At 36.4% G+C, this 27970-nt stretch overlaps 1 protein-coding gene across 1 annotated transcript in view; it reads right to left on the bottom strand.

The window, feature by feature from the left end:
- Window positions 1-25828, bottom strand: part of ALDH1A1 (aldehyde dehydrogenase 1 family member A1) — a 36175-nt gene extending 10347 nt beyond the window's left edge. Inside the window, exons 1-8 of the mRNA XM_075019454.1 lie at window positions 25661-25828; window positions 15788-15892; window positions 11723-11863; window positions 8184-8313; window positions 7056-7117; window positions 4921-5049; window positions 1979-2092; window positions 217-319 (exon numbers count right to left, since the gene is read on the bottom strand). Coding sequence (XP_074875555.1) covers window positions 217-319; window positions 1979-2092; window positions 4921-5049; window positions 7056-7117; window positions 8184-8313; window positions 11723-11863; window positions 15788-15892; window positions 25661-25750 — 874 coding nt within the window. The 5' untranslated portion in view covers window positions 25751-25828. The remainder of the gene's footprint in view (window positions 1-216; window positions 320-1978; window positions 2093-4920; window positions 5050-7055; window positions 7118-8183; window positions 8314-11722; window positions 11864-15787; window positions 15893-25660) is intronic.
- Window positions 25829-27970: the final 2142 nt, after the last annotated feature.

Genomic DNA, 27970 nt, shown 5'->3' with positions numbered 1-27970 from the left:
TTAATTACAGTAAGGGTGGACAGTTTGTCAGAGGTTCATATCCATTCAGGAGCCACCAGTTTTTGGTGGCAATCTAACTTAAAACTATGGTGTGACCAGAAATTTTTAAAAATTACTCCTTCATTAAACAGGTACAAATAATTTACTGACAATGAAAAGAAAAAGAACATGGGACTTGCAAAAATAGTAGGTTGATATAATAAAAATGGTACTAACAGTCTGCATCTGCAAATATAATGTTAGGACTTTTTCCTCCAAGTTCCAATGTAACTCTCTTCAGATTGCTCTTCCCTGCTGCTTCTTTAATCAGTTTGCCAACCTAAAAGGTAGGGAGAAGACAACTTCATCTCAAAAACTTTATTATGATCTCAATAACACTTCTCTGAGTTCCTCAATAGTGAAAAATCTGTTTGCAGTTGTCTACTATTCCAGTAATTTTAGAAATGAAAAATAAATTAACAAAAATAAGAATTGAAGAGTCAGGGTACTGCAGGTGACTTGCAGTCTACAAACCAGGAATGCTTTCTAGGAAAGTTCCCCCCCCAGACACACTCATGTTACTTGCCAAAGATGTCTGGTGCTTTTTTGGTTACCACCACTCTACTTGCTTGTATCTGTGATCTAAAGTAGGCACTGATTCTGCTCTGCCAGTTACTCCCATTAGGCTGAAATTCCCATATTTCATACATGGGAAAGCCCTTTGAAGCACAAAATATATGAGAGAAAAAATAGATATCTACACTGCCTGCATGGCCAACTCTTCCTTATTCCAGAATAAAGAAGAAGAGGAGATGGACACTGTGAGGCAGAACCCCTACCCTGCTTCTTTCCACTGATGGCATAATTAAAGGAACTACTTAATATGAATTGTCCTGGAGAAACTATGAAGGGAAAACATGCTTGTAACCCTTGTGGTTTTGGTCTGTAACTGCTCTTGTGTAGCAACCATCAGATAGCTTCCTCCCTCCGCCTGCCTTCCTGCCTTCATTTCTTGCTGCTAAATTACACCATCAGAAGAATACGATTGCCTCCAAGTTCTATGAATACACCCTCTGGTCCACCTGCCTTTGGAGGGATGTGGCACTGAGAATTGTAGTTACTATCCATTGGCAACATCTGTGGGGTGTTTCTCAGATGTCACATTTTTGTGTTGTTTTCCTGTTACTTTAGAGCTAAACGTTTCTAAGAGTAAACATAGCTCTTGCTCTTGGTGTCTGCTGATCCTTTACATGAGGCAATGACATATATATTTGGAGTGTACAGCCAAGAAGTTAAGAGACCAGTTGGCAGCTCTTCCATGTAGCATGCATACAGACAGATAATATAATGTACTGTATTAAGGATATAGTTATATAATGCCTGCACTGAGAAATCTTCAATGACATCACCTGCTGTTCTTCAGACTGAAGGTTACAGAAAATTAAGTGACCTTCCTTTCAATTATTAAACTGACACGTATTCAAATATACTTTTAAGACCACCCAGGTGATCATCGGTATCATTCAAATACCAAAAAGCCATCACCTCACCTAAGTGTGTGCAGAACAAGGAATGAGTTTTCTGAATTACCTTCCTACCATCCTGTTGTTATTAAAATTAAACAGAACAGAGCACAGCCTGTTTCACATTTTGCATTTTTTAAAAATAATTATTCTTTAAAAAAAAGAAGTAAATAAAAAGTTATGAAAATGTTTCCTTTTAAAGGACAAGACTTAAAATAGCCTTGGTATACTAGAACTTATTGTATCTCATGGAGTGACTTTGTTTGAAGGGCTTTCCTGCAATACAAACATTGTTTAAATATGTTTGAAGTTAATAATAACCAACAAATCATTAAACAGACTTTGTTTAACAAACCAGCAGCCAAAAGAAAGAAAAAAGTTAAAAGAGTTACATAGAACAAATTAGACAGTAAATCATTACTGGGAATCAGAGGGGCACATTTCCTGCTTGTATTTTCTTGCATTCATTATAGTACCTCTGTAGAGCCTGTGAAAGCTACTTTATCTACATCCATGTGGTGAGAAATTGCTGCTCCAGCGGTGGGTCCAAAGCCTGGCACAATGTTCACAACTCCAGGTGGAAATCCTGCCTGAATTGTAAGAGAGATCCTTGTAAATTTGGGGAAGGATGACTAGAAGACCATGTCTTATAAACTGTTACTTCCCTTTTCACTTCTCCCACCACCTTTTCTCAGTCATACAATTATTCTCAGCCCTAGAGCCCCAAGTGTGTTCATTCTCACATGATTTACACTCTCTTTCCCTCACCTGTCTTTTAGGCTATTGAACTGGCTCTTTAAAAAAAGAACATTTTATTTTAGTTATTTTTCAGTGTCATTGCCAAAGAATATTTTTTTTTCCTCCCCCAGTCAGATGTGTAAAGAAAAAGATTGCTTAATTTCATGTCTGCTTCATTAAGGTTATTTGAATCACCCATCCTGTGTGCTTGCTGACTTCTGCTCATTACCCCTTACATGAGATGGAATTTAATTAATGATCTGCTGACTTACATTGAAATTCTATTAAGAAAAATTATGGAAATAGTACTTCAAACTCAATGTCTTTACTTCTTCCTCTGGACATGGGTTGAAAGTAGAGAGTGGGCAACATGAAGGTTTACAGCACAGAAAAGGCAGATAAGCTACCAAGCATGAAAGAGCCGGCTACCTGAGATATGCACAGTTCCAGTATTTCCAGTTTTATATTTAAAGAAGCTTTTCCTGTCGGCTAAATCAAATCTATTGTTTCCCACCAATTCTGTATTAGTTATGTTCCATTCATAGGCAAAATAAGTTATTTTCTTCCAACAGCTTGTCAGGGAAACTCCCATGGATGTGTGAAGTGCAACTGGATTTCCTGTCGGCAGCTGTGGTATCTCAATGGCACTTGCAGAGCAAACATAAAATTTAAAGACCAAAAAGATGCATCTCCTGTATTATCACTTAAATGAGTCTCTTCTTAGTGTTAAACAGGACTTTGGAATTACATGCAAAGGTTCCATTTTCATTTGGAAAATGGTGAATTTCAACTGGTGAGTTACAGCTCCTAAACCTCATGTCCTGCATTATGGACACCAGACCATTACTTTTGTTCGAGCAACTTAGGTTCCTTACAGGTTCATGCTCAGATACATTCTGTCAATGCTTTTTATGCTCATTTAATATTCCAGATTAATATTTACCCCAGAACTGATGAGACAATAAGGTTCCTTCCATTTGCTTAGCATTGTGTTTCACACTTAATTTGTAGAGAAAAGTAAGACGACTATTTTTTATGGGACACTGTCTCCCTTTGGGCATTTAATTTCCATGTCTGTATTAGAAGCTATTCTCTACCTATTAGCAAAGAAACCTTGTGAGGACTATTAAAAAGGTTAGTGAGAATTACCAAAAGTGACTATAATTTTTTTTTTTAACATGGACACTTGAGAACTAGAAAGTTAAATTAGATCTTTAGATAGTTTCACAGGAAGTCTAAAACAGCTACTGAAGTGATCACTGAGGTTTTGATCACTATCAAAGATTTGGGGTTCAACTTTACTTGAGTAATCTGAGTGTAAATTAAAACTCAGCTAGCTTTGGGTGAATAAACCTTGAAGGACTTGATAACATAAATATTTGTCTTTTTTTAAAGCTCTATAATATCTGTCAGATAACACAACAAAGACATTTAACAATTATATACTTAAGCTTCTCATCCAGTGGAACACTGAGTGAATGGGTAAAATGACAATCATCTTGCCTTTTACTAAAAATACTCTAGCATTATACCAGTCATTACCACTCTGTAACCATTGTTAAGTGTGCATATAAAATGGACCATTGATCACATTCCCACTTGTGAGCTCACCTTTCAGGAAATCAGAATATCAGAATAGATATTTCATTAGAACAGAGTTACTTTCCTTGTAAAGTTGCTTTTTCAGAGAAATATACTTTCTGATACTTATTGTTAAAAATGAATAGAAAAGGTATCTCTGATTTTTTTTAAAGCAATTCCTCCTCCCCAATATTATCTAATAGCATTTACTATGTGATGCAATAGCAAGATTTGGCTCCTTCCTGATAGTTATTCAGTTTCTGTGAAATATTAACACATGACCAGTCAGTATGCTCTGCTGAATCATTGTTTTGAAGCAAAATAATAAAATGTGCCAAGTCATTTCCATTAACACTCTGCAAGGTTATTGTGCTGGTGATTATTGACATCTGTGCCAACTCTTCAAACACGTTAGATTACATTTGTTGATTTTATTGGGAAACAAGATAGCTAAACTATTTAACTGTTCTTCTTTGGGTGTTTGCTAGGCTGGGCACAATAGCCAAAGTAAGTTTGGAGACACTGAAGAAACTACCACACTCCTTGTATTCAAGAGCACAAAGTGTATTCTCCCAGTTCTGTGTGAGGAGAGTTCACAAGTTTGGCAGCAGTCACCAGTTCAATTTTACAGCTACTTGTTAATAATAAACCCCGGTGGATGAAAAGTTCGTTCAATTAAAACATAATAATAATGAGCTGTACACACAGGTCCTTTTCTGTGATAACTATGCTAATAAAGTCATTGCCAACCACCTCTAAGTACTCTGCTCTTGATTCCTTGTTTGCTTTTGGCTTTGAAAGGTACTGTGCTTTTGTAATACAAACATGTTTGCCAAGGAACGGAGTTTACTAAATTACTATTGTGGTTTGGTTTTTTTTTTTGTGTGTGTGTGTGGACTAGGCTGAAAGATATGCGTGCTTTTCCCCTGGATTTGCTTCACTGGTTTACAGTAAGGTAAGTTCCATAGTACAAGGCTAGACATGCAATGAGAAGTACTTGCAGAGGACAGCCTGGCTTATATTACCTTTGTGGCATTTCAGCTGCAGTATACTCTTACATTTCTGAGAAGGGCAAAAAACTCTGTTGTTGATGACCTACCTCTTTAATTAAGGATCCCATGTAAAGGGCAGTCAGTGGAGTTTGTTCTGCTGGTTTGACAACCACCGTGTTTCCACAACAAAGGGCAGGGGCGATCTTCCAGATGAACATAACCAATGGGAAGTTCCACTGAAAGACAGATGAGAAGGTGTATCCTATTTCTCATATATCACCAAAATGCCTTTGCTTTTTCTATGATAATAGTGTGAATTGTCAGCTGGGTGGTTGAACTCTTTGTTGAACTCCTTTCAGAATGAAGATATTTTGAAAAAGCAAGCCATATTATACAAAGACCAGTGATTTTGGTCTATGCAAGCCCACGGGATCCAAGGTTTTAGTTAAAAGCTCAAGAGACAATAAGTATACTCCTCTAACAAAGCCTTACAGAAAGTTGCTGGATTAGTGGTGAAATTGGGAGTTTTGCTATCTTAAATGATCACATGCATCATCAGTTCAGTTTTCTAAGGGAGACAAGGTAATAACATGTAATGCTGCCCCTGCGCTCTTCCCTGGATGTTTCAATGGCAGCTCTCTATTGTGGTCAGTCCAGCCAGACTGCAGGGCAGTGACTCCTTTGGGCCTCATATTCAACAGTATGAGGGACCATGTGGCTGGGGGAAAAACAGATTGCCCCTTTGAGAATATTTCTAATAGTTTTGGAAGCATTGAGCCCCAGAGCCTCAGCACAAAAGCTGCAGTGTGCCTTACTTTTATGAAAGTGGGGAAAAAGGCAGTTAACAGTTACCTATTATGTCAGAAAGGCTTGGAGGAGTATACATGCAACTGTTTTTTATCTCTCTCCTTATCTCATTTCAGTGTCACCCCACCCCCAAAAATAACAGGAGCACAAAGAACACAAAGTAAGGCACTACAGGGTTTTCTGGATCTTCATCACTGAAGTGGAACTGTGTGAGTGGAAGGGAAAAGGAAATGATGAGCTAGTAAAAGTGTTTTGCAGCGTTCACATAGTCCTCAAAATTTTTGGTTTATGTGAAAGCCTCCAACTTAGTGGGTTCACATTTCAATGGAGAGAAAATAAAGATATACTCAGAAATCCTTGAACATTTTATAAGGGAAGCCAGTGTTTATACTAACTGCTTATACTTCCAGGATACAATTTTATTTAGAAGTGGCCACATCTAGTGTTTCTAATTCTTTAGGATATCTTAACTCTGAGTGCTTTACTTGAAATATCTTGTGGCTGACCTACAAGAGAATCTAAACCAGCATATTCCCAAGCTCTCCTAGAGGCTGGATCAAAATGTATTCCAGTGATGTTCTCCAAATCAATGTGGTGGTCTAAAGAGATAGCAAATCTGCAAGCTCAACTGAAAGATATCAGGAACATGTGTGGGACCCACATATCTGAGCAAACCTGATAGACAAGCTGACTATTTCAGAATCTGGTAAACTGTTGAGCAGGTTGGGTCAGGCTGCTCACACCATGTGCAAAGGGGCGGTCAGATTAAGAGTGTCTAGTGCTTATAACCATTTTCACAGCAATCGGTTGAAGCTGTTTAGACCTCACAAATAAGTTTAAAAGTTGAGTTCCTCAGCATTTTGGATGTTCAGACTCAGACAGGCCTTTTGAATTTTCACTTAAAATAAGTGACTTCAAAACTGGGAATTTACAGACTCCAAACAGGAGCTTGGGAACATATGGCTGAGTATCACTGTGCTTATTGGACACATTCTTTGTGTTGTTACTTGTACCATCAACATGGTGAATGAGTCTTAGTCATAAATAAAGATCCAGCTGTCTGGATGCTGTACAGAGCAGAACAGATATTCCAGGTCCTAAAGAGCTTATTGCTTATAGGCTGTAAATATTACCCTTTCCTATTTGTTTATTTCTAATTCTTCCAGTTACAACAAAACACAATTCTGTCTTTCAAACTAATCCATCAGTCAACATTCTGAGATTTATTTTCCCTCCCCATACAGGGAGGAGAGAGACAAGGCTGGACTGACTCATCAAATACTCCATGTTGCAGTATTTGATGAGTACTCAGGAGTCTCTGTCTTTCAGAACCTGAAAGTTTCTGACTGGTAATGCACTTGCAAAGACAAAATTTCAAAAGTGTTTCCATTTGTAACAGGAACATGTGTGTTTTACATAAATGGCTCCAACTTACAGGAATAATTTGGCCACACACGCCAATAGGCTCATGTCTTGTAAATGTAAAAAAGTTTCCATCTAGGGAAAGAACAAATAAATTAGACATTCAGACAAAGCCTTTGTGAGAAACAGTTAAATCAGAAAGAAGGTAAAGTTGGATACCAAACTTAGCTGGATAAAATTCTACTTATAAATTATATTTTCAAAATCTTAACTATGCAAAAACCCAACCATAAAGTACATCTGGATTTAATATCTACTTTCTTCATATCTCCAAGGTTTGATTCTGCCAGTCTGACCGACTTTTTGCAGTGATAACCCTGCTTCTCAACATGGTATGCACAGCACACCAATAAGCATTCCTCATTTCTTTTTTCTTTTATCACCTTTTTTTTAGAAAGTGCTCTTTTAAAAGCTACTTGCAATCCTAGGTACATATCAGACATTTTTTAATATTAGATCTTAGCTTAAATCAAATCCATTAAGTATAAAATTCTCTTTGATTCAAATAAACATGTGTTCCATTAAGCCTAGTATAGAGATCTAAGTGATGCAAAAAAGTTGGAAGTATTTATCACTCTAGTTTTCCTTAATTCCTTCTTTATTACCATTCTTTTCTCTGTCCTTCTGAGACAAATCAGCTAGAAACAATGTTTTCATAGACCTACTTAATGGGAGAAGGAATGGAACGAAATTTCAGCAAAATAAAAGAATGTTTCCTCATTCCTTTCTCTTTGTACTCTTCCTAATACATTACCCAATAACTGAAACAAATATTACTCTTTGACATAATCTTAGCTTTAATAAACAAATACCTGGTTTTCATTACTGGACCATTGAATAAACTGTAGGTTACTATGCGAAAGTAACCTATCAGACTTCTTAGATGTACATACAGGCTAAAATCTTTTGGTCAATAAAGAGCACTTACTAGTGGTGTATCGAACAAGAAATAAATACAGGTAACTCCACTAAATGTTTAAAATGAGCACTATGATAAATCTTAAATAAACTGTATTAAGAACTATCTAAAATATTTTATGTTTGAGATATTTTTTGTGTTGCATAACTTTTAGAAAAAGGCAATTTTTTACAGATCACATTGGCTACAGTTCTACACTTTTGTTATCTCAAAACTACTCACCCATTGGAACAGTACGCCCGTGGATTTTATCAGCCCAGCCTGCACAGTAGCGTAATGTTTTGATACAGGCACCTAAATCCATTAGGTAGGCAGTGGAAAAGAGTTTCCCACCATCAATGGCTTCCATTGTCTGCAGAAAACAACAATTACAGTGTTAATATCAAAGATTGATAATGGTCCTCATGCTTGTACTTTGACATTTAGCTTTTGGTTTTTCAGTTCAGAGGTTTTCAGCTTTAGTACAAGCATTTAGATTAATTCCCCCCTGAAGGATACTTAGCATTTTGAAAAACCCAACATTGCAATTTAAAAATAAGAAATTTTTGTGATGGTTTATTCACAGTGAGCTATGCAGGTAAGATGATCATGGCACATTTGTAATGGTGAGATGTTCTGAAAAAACAATAACATTTCTCCCATCTGAATCAATTACACTGTTCTAGTTTAAATTAAATATTCTACAAGTGTAGAGAAAAAGATCAGCTAGGAGTCTCTGCAAATAAGTGATGCAAATAAAATGAGTGGCCTCCCTTAGCCTATATGCACTGACACCCAAGGTAGGCACTAGTTTCCTGGAAATAACTGTCACATTAACTTAGGACCCTGTGCTGTTTAATTATTAAGGAACATTTTTCTAGGTGCTCACTAAATGCATGATTATCAGCATATATGAGCAAAAAGACTCAAAGCATGGAATAAAATGCCCCAAATAATACCTTGAGTCTTTCCTGTGCAAAGGAAGGATTTGAGCCATCAAGAACTCCTAATTGAGAAAAATTCACTATGAATAATACTTATACAGAAGAGACTTTCTTTTATTGGCTAACTCCTGACTGAGTGAACTAACTGGTCTTATTTGAAGCCAGGCCTGACTCTCCATACCATGGATCTCCATGCCAGGCAGATACAAACCTTTAGAATAATAATCAGCAAATATTCATTCAACCTCTATAACTTTTCAGCTGACCAATTCTGTTCCACCCACAGTGCTTTAATGATCCCACAGAGACACCAGCACAGAGTTGATTTCCAGCCAAATCTAGGGAGTATGGTTTGGATTAATGCCATTTCAATACCCCTAATCATTGGGACATCTAGTTAAAGACCATGTGCAGTTCTTAAATAGTGTCAACATCTTCTTGACACTGCTAGATTTTTTTTTCTGGAGTTTTCCAGCACAGATACACTGGGGACCTTCAGCTTTGTGAACAATCCTGTTAGAATACGTCGTAGGAAACCCCCAAACTATAGTTTCAAGATCCAGTCAGATCTTAGAAATACATTTTTTTTTTTTTCCTAAATTTGCTATTTTTTATGTCCAAGGTTCTTTAGCATTTCAGGCTGAGTCTACAGACTGATCCTACAAGTAAAACATGTCACCAAGAGCCCCCCTGTGAAATCCACAGTTTTAGTTAACTGGACACATTGCAGATATCATACCTGGGAAGAGAACAGAATAAACAGAGAAGCCAGCAATGTTTGATGGCTTTCAGCAACAAGGAACTGATTAAATGAGATAGGCCCTCATCATTCCAGGCAATATATCTGGCACTGTGTTGTTCTGTTTGAATACAGGAGAAAACTCTTCCCTGGCCTCAAACTTATGAACTCTGTAGCTTTGAACATCACAACACACCGAAACCTAAGAAACAAAATTCTCAGTGGCTCTTTCAGTACGCTACTTTGACATATTCTTCCAGTAGCCTGCCTATAGGGCTGTTGAACCTCTGGAACTTCAGGAGAGGCTTCTTATCATTATATAAAACACTGAAATGGAATAATTTTGATCCTGGCCAGATTCATGAGCACAGGAAAATGCCTTCGGAATAAGCTTTGGGGGTCTATTTTGACCCCTAGTGTTTACAAGGCTATTTGCTACTCTGTAGTACTAGTACTAGTTTTCTGGAGAAAATCTCTCTTCATTTTGATGACATCTGAAAAGCACTTAATTCAAACACACCTTATCTAAAAGTGAAAAGTATTCAATAATGTGAGCAAGGTGTAGGACAAAACCCCAAATTCAGTAAAGCAGAAACTTGGGTGGGGCGCCACAGAAAAGCAATACTTTCATATTATGAAAATGGCAAGTGGGAGCAAAAACTAACTTAAAGTTTCAGCTTTCCTGTGGAAAAAAGATTATTTCTCCATCCTCTTTGCATGTGTAATGCCTTAGGCTGTACAATAAAGAAGCAAATGCCAGCTTATCCAGTATCTAACTGACAAGGGGGCATACTTTTCCTATTAAAAATGTAACTCTCTTAAAATTTTGTCTCTGTCAACTGCAATGAATCAAGCATTGTTAAGGACACAAGTTCCAGACACACAAAAATTCTCCTGAGATCTAGGTAGTTATCAGTCCCTATCAAGATGACAAGATTCATTTAGAGAAACAACTTGGTTAAAGAAAAGTGTAAATTTGCCAGTTGCAGTCTTTGGAATTCAAGGAAATAACCTCAGTTCCTTTGAATTTTTCTTTTTCTTTTAAAAACCTGTTTGGGACACAAATGTCTTCCTATACTACAGCCATAAGGACAACAGAATGGACAATAGATGCTTTGCAGGTTTATATATTTCGAAGGCTTAAATTTTATGCATTTATCAATGCTGTGGTTTATAGCTAATGGCTAAATACTTCAAATTGTGACTAGATTAGTCTGAGTGGTGATCATGAATGTTGGTTACTCCTCCTGCTCTCTTAAATTTTTGACACTGTTGGCAGAAAACCGGGGTTCATCTTCAGAACAATGCAAAAAATTACCCTGCCTCAGTGTTAATTCCAGAAACTGCTTGAAATAGAAAGAAGATCATCTTAATGGTAACATCACGTGGGCTTTAAAAGAAGAGGGGGTGGTGCTATACTTTATCAAATTGATGGTGCCTTTCTACTTTAAGCATTCTTTCTTGCCTTAGTGCTCAACAGGTAGGTGATGGTGCTACAATTTATGTGTCTGCTCTTAACCGTGGTGAAATGGCCAATACACAGCAGTTGATAAAGGCAGGACATCATTCCCCACCCCCCATATTCTTCCTACTAATAAGTAATTAATTGCTATCTTTGGTTCTGGTTAAACTTTTTCACTCATTGCCCAGTTGCAAGCTGGAGTTAATGAAGGATGAGTCATAACAAAATATAGAGCCATGAAAATAAAATTTCTCCCAGTTCTGACTTGTATCATTTGTAAGTTCTGAGACAGGTTTTGAGTTTAGGCCTTGATTCAGGCCATGGTTTAGAAAAGTGTTAAGCACGTAATCTATGTTAGTGTGTCCTTAAGAATCAACAATTGAAATTGCATCGATTGTAGGTGGCTTAAGTATCATCTTAAAGCTAATCAAATACTCAAGTACTTTGTGGATGTTGGGTGTTAACAGACCAGAGTGCAAGCCAGTTTAATGAGGTCCATTTGTAATACAGATACAAAATAAGTATTGAGAACGCCTTACTTTCCAAGGATTTATCATGTTAGGCTTGCTTATATCTTTCTTTAAAAATCAGGACATAGGCTTTTTTCCCAGTCTTTTTATTCATGTATCATACTCACAGCTAAAATCAGCCGATCTCTCTCAACTAAGTCAGCTAGTTTATTCAAGAGCCTTCCTCGCTCTGAAGCATCCATTGTACGCCAGGGTGACCCAAGCTCAAAAGCTTTTCTAGCTGCTTTGACAGCCTTGTCTACATCTGCCTGTGGGGAAAACAGAGAAACTTTTATAATCAATAATTGATTCTGTCATCAGGCTTGTTGGTTGTTAAACATGCAAGGTGTTTTGCAAGATAAATAAGAGACACCAACCCCAATCTAATCAGAATCAGTACAGTAATTTTAAATACATGAGTTATTTTCTTTCAAACATTTCTGCTGTCATTTCAGCAATGTGAAGTTTTATGAGAAACAGATGGGTTCTCAAAGCTTCTAAAATAAAAACATATTAAGGAACTTTCTTTTTAAAATTTAGAAATTCAAACCCTCTGCCTTCTAGTGTCTGGAACTGGGGATACACCCACCAATTACACTGTTGATGTAATTTAATCTCTTTTATGTACAAAGAGATGCCCAAATCTGTATTTAAGTACTCAATGTTATCTAAAAGTATCTGGTCGTGGGATGAAGACCAGGATAGAAAAATCTGTTCCTTAGAATGTTTCATAAAATGAACATACATTTATCATTGAGGAAGACAAATAAATGCATTTGGTTTTGAAAGTTATAAGGAGCATTTGTATTTTAAATAATTTTAAGAATTGACTAACTGACCAGGTTTAAAATGCTAAGCCTAAATATTCTGAAGTCTAAGCATTGCCTTTGCATTAAGCAAACTAATTTGTTAGTCCATTAATGTTTTTAATAATATAGTTTATTATTTATCATTTGACTTTTGCTATAGCAGGAAGATCTACAATGAATTATATGAAACTCTTTTCTGTGTAAGTATGTTCCAGGATATAAAAATCTCTTGAGGAAAGGTTTTTAGTACTTGCAATTCTTCTATATTTCACAATTCTTGTAAAAGTTTTCCCAGGAAAACAATGACCTAGAAAAGACATTTATTCTACTTTTGGTTAGAAATTAGTAACAAATTTCAAGGAAAAAAAAGGAGGAATCTATACATGGAACATTTCACTGAGCAATTTGCATGCATTGGTTAAAGGATTTCTTTCAAACTTTTTTTGGTACTGCTAGTTGTCAGGGTCTGCTCCGGGGAAATCACTATCAAGGTTGACTAAGTCAGCAAAGTTGACTAAGTCAACACCAAAGTCAGTTTTTCTAAATGTGAACCAGATCTTGAATATTTAAGTGGTGTTGGTAGCCAACAACTAGTTCTTAAAAGCTGGAAGTGGGGTGGGTAAGTGGCTTGGAAAGCCCAGCACAGACCTGCTAGGCAGGAAGCCCACAGAACTTCCCAAAGTTCTTTCCAGGAAGTTTGGGAAAAGATAAGAAGGATCTCTACAAATAGCACAGTCATTACTATAAGGTAGTGCTGACCAGTCACCTACATAAGGTAGCTGAATCTACCAGATTAAAATGAATTGTTTTGCTTTAGGATCTGGCAGAATGTTGTCAAATACCTCAAGAAAAAGATGTTCTTCAGCTGTATGAAATTTAATTTGGGTACATAAATCTACACCATGAGTATGAAGACTGATAGCTCCTTTCACAGCTAGTTTAGACTTTTTACAGAAGTACATATACTTTACATCCTGCTGACCATTTGCTGAGCTGCTTTATTATTATTAGGGGCCCTTAGGATTAGTGAATGTAGCTTGAAAAAGCCATCAAACTGAAAGGAAAACAGTTCCCACCCACATATGTGTCTGTGCTTTGTAATCTCCACTTGTTTTTTTTTAAATACCACTGCAAGGCAGTATACAGCCCTTTGTCAACCCTATTGTACACACAAATTAAATTCCTAAAATCTCTTGGCTCATTATCTAAAGACTAGGCTCTAGAATATTAGGTTCACAATGACTGTGTAATTTACTAGATTTGTACATTTCACTTGGCAATTTAGTTAATAGCAGTTGTCATTACACATTAGTTTGCAAAATAATTGGAGAGAAAGCAAACGTGTGTGTCGAAGAGTATTATCTCTTTATTTAATGAGTTGTTAGATTGCTTGTAAGGAATGAAAGCTACAAAAATTCTGAATGGTAAGTGAACAGTTGCAGGTCATGAGTAATTTAATTTGAGGATGATCAAATATCAGGCTAGCCTGATTTGCAATGTAATTTGGATTTTAAACACTGAACAGAGAAGAGGTAGAAGAAGTAGCACTTTACATCAAAAGCATGTATGTTTCTAGTGGGATATGATTCAGAAGTTAACAGCATGCTTATGAAATTCTTTGGCTGAGGACAAAAAGAGCCTGAAGCAATCTCAGTGACTCTGAGCACTATATACAGGCAACTGGCACTAAAGAAAAGTAAGAACAAGGCATTTGAAAAACTCATGATTAGATACATGAAATTATCAAAAGCCAGATTCATGCAGACTTTCTCAGCCATCTTTGTCTTTAAAATGTGTCTTCACTATGACCTCCTTAATAATGTGTGGTCACTACTGCTCATGTGCTAGACAGATAGCATCTGAACCAAAGTTTATTAGGAGATTCATGATGAAATTACAGAACAGAGTAACTAAGATTCAATGAGCACAGGGTGTTAAATGAACTGGGTTTCTATATATTTCTCAAAAGAGCATTTCATTTCAGAGTGAATCTTTGTACAGTAGATTAAAATATTCTGAAAGAGATTCTGCTTATTATAGTTGCAGTAAATTTTTGGTGAACTTATAACACAGATAAATGGTTTATAAGTTTTATAGTAGTTCTCATGGATAAAAAGGTGTTTAATGGACATTTTGCTGCTCAGTTTAAAACCTGCTTGCTATACAAATAATTCTAGATATGTATATTTCTTGACTAAAGTGAAAACCAGATGTCATTTTGTGAGAAATGTGAGAAAATTATTTTGCTTTTGGATGTAATAATTTGACTTTGAAGGGGAAAATGTAGAAAATAAAATAAATATTTGCAAGAACCAAACCGGTAATTATAAAACCGATTTTATTTTCAGTCACAGTCATCACTTTTTGTATGCCTGTGAACTGGAAATAGAACATTCACTTCTCATACTTACTTTCTCAGAGTCTATAAAAAAATTTTCTTTGGTCATGGGTTTTAAAACTGTTTAAGCAACACTGTCTGTTCTATCTAAAAAGCTACACCCCCTACTTTCTAACTTATATTTAAACTATATGGTACCACTAGACAAATCCTTTTCAGCAGAAAAATACATGATATAACAAACATACAGAGCTGCTTATTTGAGGGCTTAGGTGTTCTTTATACCTTTGATTACATGGCATCTATCTGTAATTTTCTGCAAAGAAACCTCACAAATATAAAAAATAAATATGTGTCTGCAGGTGTCAACAATCTTTTTAGTCCTCTGCTTAAATTCATCATTTCAGCATGTTGTAAGGAAACCCGTTTCGGTGGAATTAGTATCTATTTGATAAGTTACTTTCAGCTTCAGAGTCTTTTTTAAGACTATGTTCCAATACATTTGTCACAAAACCAAGTATTTGAAGGAGGCAGCACTGAGAAGACATATTCATAAACGAAAATGCTAACTATAATGATCATCTTCACAGAGTCTTTGTGGGAAAATATCAGTATTTGTCCACTTCATGTTATCTATAATGAAAAGCCTTGTGTAAATGCGTAAGGAACAGATTACATCACTGTGTAAGGAAGACCCAGGAAAAAAATAGCAACCCCCCTTTTAAATTATAAGATGTCACTGATCAAAGAGAACAAAAAGAATTAATATCATTTAAAAAAAAATTAACAAAAAATATTTCTTCAGAACTTTCCTCATATGAGCAAGATCCTAAGAGTAAAGCAGTTTTTCAGTGTCTGTTTACAAACAATAATAAGGCTTAGTGAAAAAGCTAAGAACTATGTTTGCAGAAGGACGTATATGGCATGAAGTAGGTACATCTCTGGGGTGGAGTTTTACATCAACACAGAGGGATGCTTGCCTTCCTGCTTTTAAGACACAGAATTGAATTTAAAGCTAGTGTTAAGAGAAAGAAAGAAAACCCTACCTTGTCACCTTCTTCAACTTCACAGATTTTCTCTTCATTTGCAGGGTTAAAGACTTCAAATTTTTTACCACTGACCGAATCATGCCACTCATTGTTTATAAATATCTGCAGAAGAAGAAATAGTGCAACAATGTTAGTAACATATATATAGCTGCTGCCTGTTACCTGTTTTAATGAATAAATCTGTCGTTCACAGCTGAGAGCTGCCTGATTGATAGGTACCTGAATTAAAAATGGAATAACTGTTTCTACATTATTCTGAAGAGATGAATAATCACATATGCACTTAACTTGGAGAGGCAAACTTTCTGTCTCTACATGATATTTCCACTTTGTTTCATATCATAAAAAGATACTGTTACAAAGGGGTCCTTCCTCTCTCATACTGAAGTCTGTGATGTACAAGGGAGGTACAGCCCTAAATGACCTACCTAAACCTACCTGGGTTTCCTATGCTTACAGGGTTGGTAACAATGGAGGGCCTTTCTGTTACATGCCCCAAGAGAAGTAAACCCAATCCTTGGCTTTAGTTTATATAATACATGTAGTATCTTGGAGAACACTATTTTATTTAGCTTTGCTTTGATTTCTCTTCACTCTCTCCTGCTCCCCCCAAAAAATCCCAGCAAAAAATAACCAATAGCATGTTTTTCTGAAATTGAAGGCAAGACTAAAAACTCCCACTACAGTCAATTGAATGAAACAAAGAAAGAACCACTTAAGCAGAGTAAAAAGCAAGCAAGTATACTTCTCTATTTTCATGTTACAGGAGAAAAATAATTAGAGGTTAGGGTCTTTTATTTTTCACAAAAATCCTCTGTCTTTGCGGATTGGTTCTTCATTGAATGTGATCCTGATCAAGATTTAAAAGCAGAAATATAATGCTCTTAATCTTTTACAAAAAAGGTGGAAATTATTCCATTAAATAAAGATAGGAATCGTGAATCAAGAGGAAATGACTGATGTATTCACAAGAAGTACACTGTTAGCAACCTTAGAGAAAGCCTAGACTGTCCTTGCTATTGGTAGTTGATGCATTTCACAGAGACTCTCTCTTAAAAACACACTTAGCAGCACATACTGGAAGAAAAGCCATCTCTGATATATAATTGATGCCTTGAAGAAAAGTTGAATTACTTTATTGATGAAATCACCTATTTCTTTAATTGCTGTTTTTGTCCCTGTCCTAATCTTATAAGGAAAGGAGGACTAGACTTCCAGACTGAACTAGCACATACCAAAATGTTTACAATGGCCAACTTAATATGTCCAAGAGCTGACAATGAGCGCAATTTTAAAGGTGGCCTATGGGCAAAAGATGACTGTAGTCCTCAACTATACATATAACCCTATAATACTCAATAGGTCCTGGAGGAAAATATGTGGGAAACTGGCACTTATGATCATAGTTTTGAAAGCTAATTCATACTCCTACTTTGGAAAGACTATTTGCAGGATCTCAATCTGAACATTCTCACATTACAATGCTATTATTTCCCAGGGGTTATACTGTGGGTGCCAGAAGTGGGGTTGTGCCATATTGTTATAATCCTGCACTCAGAGTGTGAATATAATCATACAAACATACAGTAAAGGTGGGTGCTGATAGTGTATATGACCTCATCGCTCGGCAGGATTACAGCTGATGGTCATGGATATGGGGAGCTCTTTTCTCTGCCCTCCCTACCTGAAAGTTTCTCTGCAAAACACCAGGAATTCAAATCTCTCCAGTTTTGGTCTTCAGCAAATGTTGTAATTTCTGCTTTTGAAGGGTGAAACTACTTGCCTCATATGACTTCAGGCTTTGTGGAAATGATCCTTGGGTAATTATTTTAGCTGTCATTGCTTTATAATCAGTATGACTATCTTCTGTTTAAGGTGATCCTAACCATTTGACATTATTCATTATTTATTCAGTAATTTCTATCAATACCCTGATTACCTCCAATTTAATTGTCACAGTTATCAAGTCTTTTGTCACCCTGACACTGGTGAGACTTCCCTGTCTTCCATTCAGCCTTTAGGCATAAAATGCAAGCATACTCCTGTCATTCTGACTATTACTGCCCATGTCTGACTATTATTGTTTGAACTGGAAGGGGTACTACAGAAAATTAATATTACTTGGTCCATTTTGATAGTTTTTCATACTTCATTTCAACTCTGAGGATCTCTGTTATGTATCTACACTGATTTCCCTCAGCAGACAGCACCATTCTTGATTTTCCATTCTCCCAGACATAGTCTAAGCCTTTTTACTAATCTGTTGTCTTTGTGTGGAACACCTATATGCCAGGAAAACCAGGCCAGCATGCATTGCTCATTTAACTGTTTCATCCTGACTTTTACCTGACAGGGACTGGAAAAAGTCTAACATTAAAACCAAGAAAATAAACTAAAATTGTGCTTTCATCAATGTTGCTAGAATATCCTATCTTTGTATTTAATATCTTTCTATTTCAAGCTTTTCACAGAATGCCAAACATATCGCTAACAGTTAAGAAGCACAAAAGAACAATTGCACAGCAGCTGGCCTACACAAAAATTAATCATAACAGCTTACCCAGCAGCAATGAAATTGATACCCAAAGTTCATTTAATAAATGTTAGGAACTGTGTCGTTACTCAAAGATCAAACTTTTATACAGGCTGAAAGCACATTGTGTACTGAATTTACTTTGCATGGCTGGAACAAATACCGTCAACTCTTGATTGCAACATTGTTGGTGCGCTTAGAACAAGATCTAAACAAAGCAAGGTGGGCATTGTTCTTTCCCATATTGAACTTTTATGATCTGTAACCTTTTGTGGTATAATAACCCCAGAAATTCAAAGCTAAGCCCTTTTGTATGGGAATAAGTAATGAGCAAAGGTACTGTTACAGCTAAAGGAATAATTAAATGTTTTAAATCCTTATAAAGTCTAAATGACAACAGTGTCATGCAAGAATACTTTCTCCAAAGACAGCACAAAATTCCCACCATGTGTGCTTTACTTTTACTATTAATTTTGTTGTCTGGTATGGCACTTTCCTTCTCTTTCAAGCTCTGGTGTCTTAATTTCAGTTGTGTTATATATCCCTTAAAACTATGTCAAAAAAATGTTTCAGGAGTGAGCAGTCCTGCATCTTTCTAGATTTTTGGTTACTGAATATGAATAAGACTCTGATGAAATCTGTAGAAATTACTCTGCTTTTCCATTAAAACAAACAAACAGACAAGGAAATAAACCACTGCAATTGTTCCTGAAAAATCAATATTTTTCAATTGTGTAGGGAAAATACAGCACCATACACACTATTCTAAAATGGTAAATGTTTTTTAAAAAGAAGTACTTCATACCATTATTAAAATAACTATAATATTTCTCAATTTTCTGTCATATTAAAGATGATACAAAATGAATTGATTTCAACAATTGCTAAGTGACAGAATAAACCAATCTACTAAAAATGTATTCTACTTTAGTTGTGATTACTGATAAGTTATATGATATTACACAGCTATGAAAATTTAGGGGGCAAGCAGAGTGAAGGTTAAGGACCTCAGGGTGAAATTTGAGGTATTTACCTCTGTTCACAAATACAAAATAGAACCTGGGCCTTACCTGTAGGTGTACAAGATCTGTGCTACCCTAGAGCCTGCCATCTCTGAGCCACTGCTGGTAAAATTGTCAAAAAGTGGGTTAATATTTTCTTCCTGACTCTGTGGGTTAGCCTTGAAACAGAAAGGAAAACCCCATTGAAAAGATCTGATGTTGAAAAGAGGAGCCTGTGCTACTACCAAGTGTTGTGTAGGTTGCTCTTTAAAGTAGACATGGTAATGTATGATGTTAACAGTACCTGTCATCCTCTGTGTCCTCTGGGTTCAGGTCAGTGCTGAAAAGGGTTTGCCAGCTTAAGCTGCCCTCCCAGGGCCTGAGCCCACACTCCTGCTGATGGTGGTCTGATGGCCTCCCTTCTAACTCTCTCCCAGTGCCACTGTGTTGTTTGCATGCTTGTGAGATCTTGATAATGCTTGTCATCGAGACCGTGGCAGGCTCTGACTGACGCTCAAACCATGCCTGTCTCTAGGGTCATGGCATCTCGCCCCACCTTTAGTCACTGGAGCTTAGCTGAGACACCAACTAGCATAAAAGATTTGATTCCCATTTCCTCTCCATTAGGATAAAGGACCACTGTTGTTGCTCAGAGTAGCAGGAACATTTAAATAGAAAACCAGAAAATATTTTGGGGCAGGCAAATCAAGCAAATGATGGTTGACTCAGGGCAGGACAAAGTCAACACAACAAAACTGCAGGATAAATGCTTTTTGACACACAGACCTGGGATTTAAACCTTACCACTACAACCACATACATTATGAAAACATGACAGCTTTCAGGGAACAGATTTTTTGCATCGTATTGATGGCTGTCTGCATCCTTGCTAATAATTGGTGAATAGTTTGATAATAACTATCAAGACCAATAGAAATATTGTCCCTAAATGGATACGGTAACAATTTGCTATTAATGTATTCCTGTATGTTTCAGCTTGTTTCTATGTGGATACCATACATAAAGTGTCACTGTCGCCTCCAACCATCAGGACTGAGCAGCAAACTCCTGATTTAACAAAAGCTATCAGAGAATTAAATAAGTCCCTGGAAATTTCAGATATGTAATGAAGTTGATTGTAGGAATATCCACACAAAATTCTGACTGTTGTGAAAAAGCAAAGACAGCAGTTAAATGGTTAATACAAAAAAAGCCATCTTTAGTAACTAGCTACATTGCCAAGAAAAGAGACAAAGTAAAAGGTAAATATTAACATAACACTGCTATGATGTTACAGTATGCCAAATTCATATCTGCCTGTGAAAGGAATAATAGCAAAACATACCATTTTTGGAAGTTTTTAAAGTATTTGTTTAAATACTACATTTATTGCACCAGCCAATATCACCCATAATATTAGTTTAGAATATCTTTCTTATTAATGTTTCTAATACCATTCCCATTTAAAACATAACTTCATTATATTATATATACACATAACGTTGTATCAGGGCTGTATAAATCAAACTATCCAGATGTCTTTCATAAGTTAGATAACAGTCTTGCATATGCAGGTAAGAAAGCCAGGAAAGAGAAGGAAAAAGTCAAAACTCTCCATGTAAGCAGTGTTACATTGACTGCAAGCAGCTGCACTCATAAGTGCACATGCAGTCATGCTCATTTAATGCTGTGGAGTATATGCTGCAAACACACGGGATGTGGATCTCTAAATCCAGGCAACATTGAAGTACCGGCCAACAGCAGCCTCTGGCAACTCCCTTGTCCTGCTGAAAAAAACCACATTTGGGATCATTTTGCAATAGGTTACAGTGTTTGGTCTGTCAGTCAGAATTCCACTGGCAGCTTGTATTTTTTTGTACTGGTTTGTCAGACATAAATGCAAAAGGACTCCCCTTCTGCGGCACACACAGTGCAGGGGGTTGTGCGCGATGTCTGACTATGGCCCATGAGGTTTAGGCCTGCAAATTTATATTGCAAGGATTTAGAAATCTTGTTGCAGGCATTTTGTAACTGTAATTTCACTGGTATTTTTAGGAGAGAAGATGTTTTTTATTTCAACAACTCAAAGAATTAATGACTTTCAGACTTCTTTGCACTAGACCTGGAAATACGCATTTCTTGTAGATGGGACTGTACACTTCTAAAGCTTAGTATTTAAAATAGAACCCAGATAACAGGCTATTGCAGTCCAAAACCCCCTGACTGGCTTTATTTCCCAGTGTCAGAGTGCAGTAAAATCTTTATTCTCTGAAATGATTGATTTCAGTTCAGATAATCTGATACCATTCACCATTTGGGGTTGAAGTTACCTCCAAGACCACAGTATTTCAGTCATTGTTTATGCAGTTGATTTCATCACTCAAATGACCTGAGCAGAGAACAGGGAGACAAGACCTGCTCTTTGCCTTTCTTTTCATCCCAGTGTGTTTTTTTTCCTTCAGTCCTTGAGTAAATTGAAAGGACTGTGAGTCCATTTTATAAAGTATCTGCTAGATGAGAAGTGCTGAATTTGTGTTTGTGTCTGTGCTGCATGAAGAAACAAAGTATTTGACTCTGGACAGCTTTGTCTCAGATGGACCACACCACAGCTCTGCTGAAGTAGATTTTAGGGCCTCTACATTAGGTGTCATCACCTTATGAAGCATAACTTCTTGCTGCTTCTTCCTTAGAATAAGGATCCCCCTTTTCTGGGTTCAATATTGTGCAGTCTGTACAGGGTTTCAGACCTCAGTGCTTCTGTAGAAGTGACTTAAAAGCACAGTTTAGAGAAGAAAATACTTCATTTCTTGTATTGCAAAGTTCCTATACATGATCCCATATTCAGCATCTGTATACAAACTTATTCTTCCTCAGGGAAGAATTTTTATGTAATTCACTATTATTGTTTTGAACTATAATCCGTACTACAGAGATGTAGTCAAGAAAAGTCATAGAACTTTCTAAAATGTGGACTATTTCAAACTTAGCTATTAAGGGTAGCTTTATAAATATGGAATGAAATCTCTAAGCTAACTTCTCTTTAGATACAAGAAACTCTTCCAAACTTATGGTACAAGAAAAAGCATAACCTCTTCCCACCATAAATCTGCCCCCTGACAGCCTACAAGTCTTGAAGCTTTTCTTGACAATGCTCTTCAAATGAGCCCAGCTGCCCATTTCGCAAGAGCTAAAAGTGATCACCAAGTCTCAACAACTGTTTGGTTGACTGCTCACAAGATTTCTAGTGCAGTCAGTAAACCAGGGAATGACATCACCAGTGTTTTTTCAGAGGCCAGGAACAGTGAAGATGCACCAGTTAAAATATGTGAAATTATTTAAGGAACTACTAAAGATGGAAATTATAAGCTTTAAACAAATCTATCCATACAGAATACCTGCTATGAAATCTTTTTTCCCCAGGTTTTTCCTTACAAGAAGTTGATATCCGGCTAATCTTTCATGTAATTTTTCTTTTTTCCCCTTGGAATTGTATGTTATTGTTGATGCAGGAATTAGATTTTACTGCTGCAATGAACTAATAATCAGAGAACATATTCTTTCTATTCATTATTTATTTAAACTTTTGATTTTTCAGTTAGTAGCTTTGTATCTACAAAGTCAGCTGATCTTAAAAAGAGTATGTTTCTATAGTACCTTTATAGCTGATTATGTTTCCCCCGATATTCTAATTTTTTTGTGTGTGTGTTTTTACCCCTCAGCTTTGTTTGTTAAGCTAGTGATCGCAACATATATGATACTCAGCTACAATTTTTCTTCACTCAGAGTGGCTTACCCTTCCACACTTTCTGATATTCCACATGCAGCTTAGTGAGAGAATGTGCTGCCATTTTCTCCCCCCTCATGTAATTTGACAACTTAATAATTAACCAATCTGAGTTTCTCTGATTGAAGGAGCACCACAGGGCTTAGCGTATGTGAAAGCATCATGACAGAAATAATTTGTCAAACAATCATTGTCTAATTCCTCAGTGTTGACTAAGTAAAATATTTACTAGTACATTTTCAGCCAGCTACCAACACTCATTCAGGTCATTGGAATATCTTTAAAGGATATTCAGATATGAAACCAATTCAAGATCACTTTGTGGTTCAACATCCAAGCCAATTTAACTGTTTAAAATGCATTAAATTTAATTCCTGAAATTCAAATTTCCTTCAAATTGCTTAGTTTTATGGTATATGTGAAAGGCATAGCCTGAAATGTAGCTATATCAACCTATAGATTCCATATTTCCATAGACATACGGAAATACTTAGTTAAATTATCTCTGTAAAAGACCCCAGATGTTCCCTCTCATAGAAAATAAAACAGAGAGAGCGTTAAGTAAAGAGGAAAGTCCTTGGAACATCTCCTGCAGTTACCTTTCTTCATATCCTTGTGTGATGGCTGTTGATATTATGCCATGGTAGAAAAAGAGAAAATTGAGTTTCCAGAGCTGAGGGATCTGCTGTTGTCCAAGGTGCTTCAGACAGAAAGGTTAATACATCAACAGTAATTAATGCTTCCCTCATCTTGATCTCTCCAATGTAACTAGTCAAAACAATCCCACACACCATATTCTAACTTGTATGAGGCAGGAGAGGAACAGGATGGGTAAGAAAACAAGAGTGGAGAGGCTTTATTAAATCGTGGGACGAGTGCTGGGTATGGGATGACATTTCTATTATCCCATCTCCCTCTCCCTCAGCACACTGTTGTGGCTTTCAGATAATCCTGTGTGATATTTGAAGAGAGGAGGAAAGCATTGCAAAAATCAAGCCTCTACAAGGGTGTGTTGGATTTGATCACTTGTAGGTACACACTTTTGCAAACAAGTTCATTGCATTTCTGCACAGTTACACATTATATGCAATTTTTAAGGAAATGGTATCTATTGTCAAGGCAAAAGAAACTCATTTGCAACGTGACACTCTCCTTAATTGCACACTATAGACATTTCAATCATACTGGCTGTCTTGTGGTTGTTTTTTGTATTCATGGAATAGATTTTTGCTAACTAAATATTTTCGAAGGATAGAAATATTTACAGGAATTTATGTCTTGCATATTCAGTTAATCAGATTTCTGAGCTGGCATTTTGCTCACATTAGTTGTTTTCATTTGAAAAAATGCAAATCAAATAAATAGCACTGTAGTTTCTGGAACACCACTGTGACCTAGGTACTAAAGTATCTTCTCTAAATTAAACTGCCTTTTTTTTTTTTTTTTTTTGAGACAGGAAGAGCAGTAGAGAGCTATCACGTGGCAGAACTACATAGCTTTCATAGCCTGTTAAATATTTACAAAGTAAGGTCCTGTGTGATTTATTTAAGAAAGACATGCATTGAAATCTGGTTGGTTTTTTTTCCATTAAAAAAATAGGTTAGAATGGAATTCAAAAGGACTAATCTAGATATTGCTGAACACCTTGCTTTTGGAAAAGAAAATAAGCAGTGGTTCTAGAAAATAAATTTTTTTTCCATTGTAATGGTAACAAGAAAAAGAAACGAACAGTAACCGAGGAGTCTCCAAAGAGAAGACATCCTTTCTGAACAATTGTTCTACCTGAATGTTTCAGAGGGCAGAGTTTCAACATTTTCTGCCAACAGTTTGTTCAAAGTTCTTGCAGATACCTGTGTACTATGATATAAAACAGGCAAAGGGTCTGTTCAAGCTGGGAAGACAAGTCTGGATTCAGATCTTCTTTATCTGTGTACTTCTAACTACATATGGAAAGAATTTGCTATTACAAAAAGAAAGTTTATGGCAATATTGAGTAATTAGTGATGGTAGACTTTATCTGTTTTATTGATAGTTACTGGTTTAAGCTGAAAAAGAGATTCATTATCTCTAAGAAAAATATGTGAGTGGAATGAATTTTATTTTAGTTTCATTTTTCACACATCCTTTTCCACAGAAGCTTATTTGGTATTATTATTTAAATCTGATTGTAATATGATGCTGTACGCTAATGTTTTATTTGTTCTCACTGTTCTGAAAAATAATATAGTAATAGAAACTTTTCCTTCTTTGATCCATTTATACTTTCTGAGAAACTTATCACTGCAGAAAGTTTGTTTCAGGAGAAAAACAGCACCCACTCCGAGTGAAATATGAAATGATTCTATCACACTCGCACAATTCCTGAAATACTTAGGTTAGAAGGATCACTGAACATTAATTGCTAATATGTACAATATCAGAAAGAAGTCAGAATAAACATTTTAAGCACTGATTTACAGTTGCTTCCATGGATCATATAAGATTAAAATGAGCACATCCTATTGTCTGGGCTGAATGCATAAGAAAAATTAAGAAACACAAATGCTACTAACCTTCGTGTACTTAATTTTCAGATCTTTGAGTGGTTCTGGCAGCGCTGGCAAAACTGGAGCAGGATTGCTGTCTGAACCTTGCTTCTTCATATTTTCAGCTGAGGAGTTTGTGGACTCTCCTGAAACACAGGTGAAATGAGGTATAAGGGAAACGCAGTGATTTTTGTCCTGACTGAGCTCTTAGCTTTATTTGTGCTTTTTTATCTGTACCAGCTATGGTATATTTGCATACAGGAATATGATTGGATGAAAGAATTCATTGCAAAGAGAGAATGACACTACTTATTTTTAAGACCAAAAGCAACAGCCTTTTCACTGAGCTGAGACCTCGATGAAGCAAAAGCTGCTAAAACAATCTGCTTAGCCAGACACTACAAATTTCTTGCTGGGCAAACACAGTTTAAGGCCTCCTGGTCTTACCTGTAAAATTGCTTTCTCTCAGCAGGCAGGTCCCCAGATTTTAAGTGAAGTTCTTCACGTACTTGAAGGCAGCTCTGAAGGTAAAGACAGACATGTTAGCTCTGGAAACAAACTAAGCCCTACTCACTGTAGAGCTGGCAAGAATAATTCCCAGAGCTGGAAAGCGTTCACTAAAAAACAAACCACCTTAGGTTACGCTTTAATATGTTCAGAGTACATTATAACTCCTGTAATTAATACCTGCTTTGTAGATCACAGAGATAAGGGATGACTATGGTGATACAAAATCCTGCACACGTTTTTCAGGAAATGTGAAGGTAGGGCAAAATTGATTGATCCAGAAAAAATACTCTGAAGGTAGGACCAAGCAAAGCCTTGTTGTTTTTTTCCAGATAACACCACAATTTTAAGGACAAAATTTTACTACAGTGCCCTTTGGAAAATCTGAGTTTGTGCCTTTCAAAACAAATTATTTTATAGACAGGACTTTTCTACCCAGGGTGGAACACACTGGTGCATGTATCTCCAGTTCTGATTATTCAATGAGAAACATGTCTCTGGTACAGGCAAATCATTTTATATGGCACAAGAAACTCCTTTCTTCATTAAGTCCTACCATTTCTGACGAATGGTATCACAGAACAAACCGGGACTGAATTAGCACTTGTTTTTATATGTTAAGCTTCTGATATATGCACAATGGATTTGTGCCATAGAAATAAAGAGAAATTATCTTATTGCTTTAATTGAAACTACATAGATGCCTGACAAACTCACTGAGCTCAGTTAATTCACATATCAGGCATCACCTAAACCATCTAGCAATGGAAGCTTTGTTGCATTTAACTGATGGATGATGCAGGACACATCATAAGTTTAATCTTACGATGCGTTAGTTACATGTAACATACTTTCTGAATTAATGAGCATGCTGTAATTTTCACTGATGATTTTTTTGTTTGGATATATGGTTGGAGCAAGAGTTTCTGGATTTTAGAAAAGTCCAAGGAATTTCTGGATAAGATAGAATTCTAGTCTCAAAATAGTCATCTATCAGTGAGATGTAAAGAGCTGTGTGGACTTGAACATGTTGCAGCCATTCACCCTGTGAATGAAGGGTGCCCATTCCCATTGCTATAATGCCATGCCATCCAAGGTTACTAGCTCAGTTACTTCCTTTTGGATGCATCCTTCAGCTCTTCTGCCTCAGCTGGCTGGCTCAAGACATCCCAAGGTAGAATGGTGTATTTGAAAGTTTTGTGAACAGCATTTTCAGACCTTAACATTTTGGGTTACAATGTTTGCCTGCCTTAGATAATGTCTTTGAGTGTCATGAAAAAAGGCAATGTCTAAATAGGGTTTGTTCGTTTTAATTGGAGTATACCTTTTCAGTGCTATCTTCACATAGCAAATTTTTGTGGTTTTCCTTTTTTTTTTTTTCTTAATTTCCATGTAATTTTCTGGTTCAGACACTAAAGTCTACTCTAATAACCTTCCCGCTACTTGTTTATCCATTAAAGCTCATGGAGTTTGTCTTTAGTTAATTCACCTGCTAATTGTTCAGACTTGCCTAACTTAAACAAAATTTAACTGGAGCTGTAAGACAGAGATCAATGGAATTGTCTGGTTTCAAGCAAAGCAAAAAATCTTTCTCTCAAGCAGGAGTCATCTAAATACATCCTCATATTTAGGTACCATTGCAGCCCTGATTTATTTTTTTATTATTGTTAAGCTAGAAATGAATTATCATAACTTCTTTGGAAAATTATAGCATTTATCCTCTTCCCATGTCTGCAAGGACAGCCTGAAATCTGCTTAGACAGGCTTAAGACATACTACCCTGGGTGAAAAGTTTCAACTTTTCCAAACATGCTGGTAATCATTGCTTTA

This window comes from Buteo buteo, chromosome Z (genome assembly GCF_964188355.1).
Source record: "Buteo buteo chromosome Z, bButBut1.hap1.1, whole genome shotgun sequence".
Lineage (NCBI taxonomy): Eukaryota > Metazoa > Chordata > Aves > Accipitriformes > Accipitridae > Buteo > Buteo buteo.
Note: the sequence above shows the minus strand (reverse complement) of the source record. Positions and strands in the feature narration are given on the sequence as shown.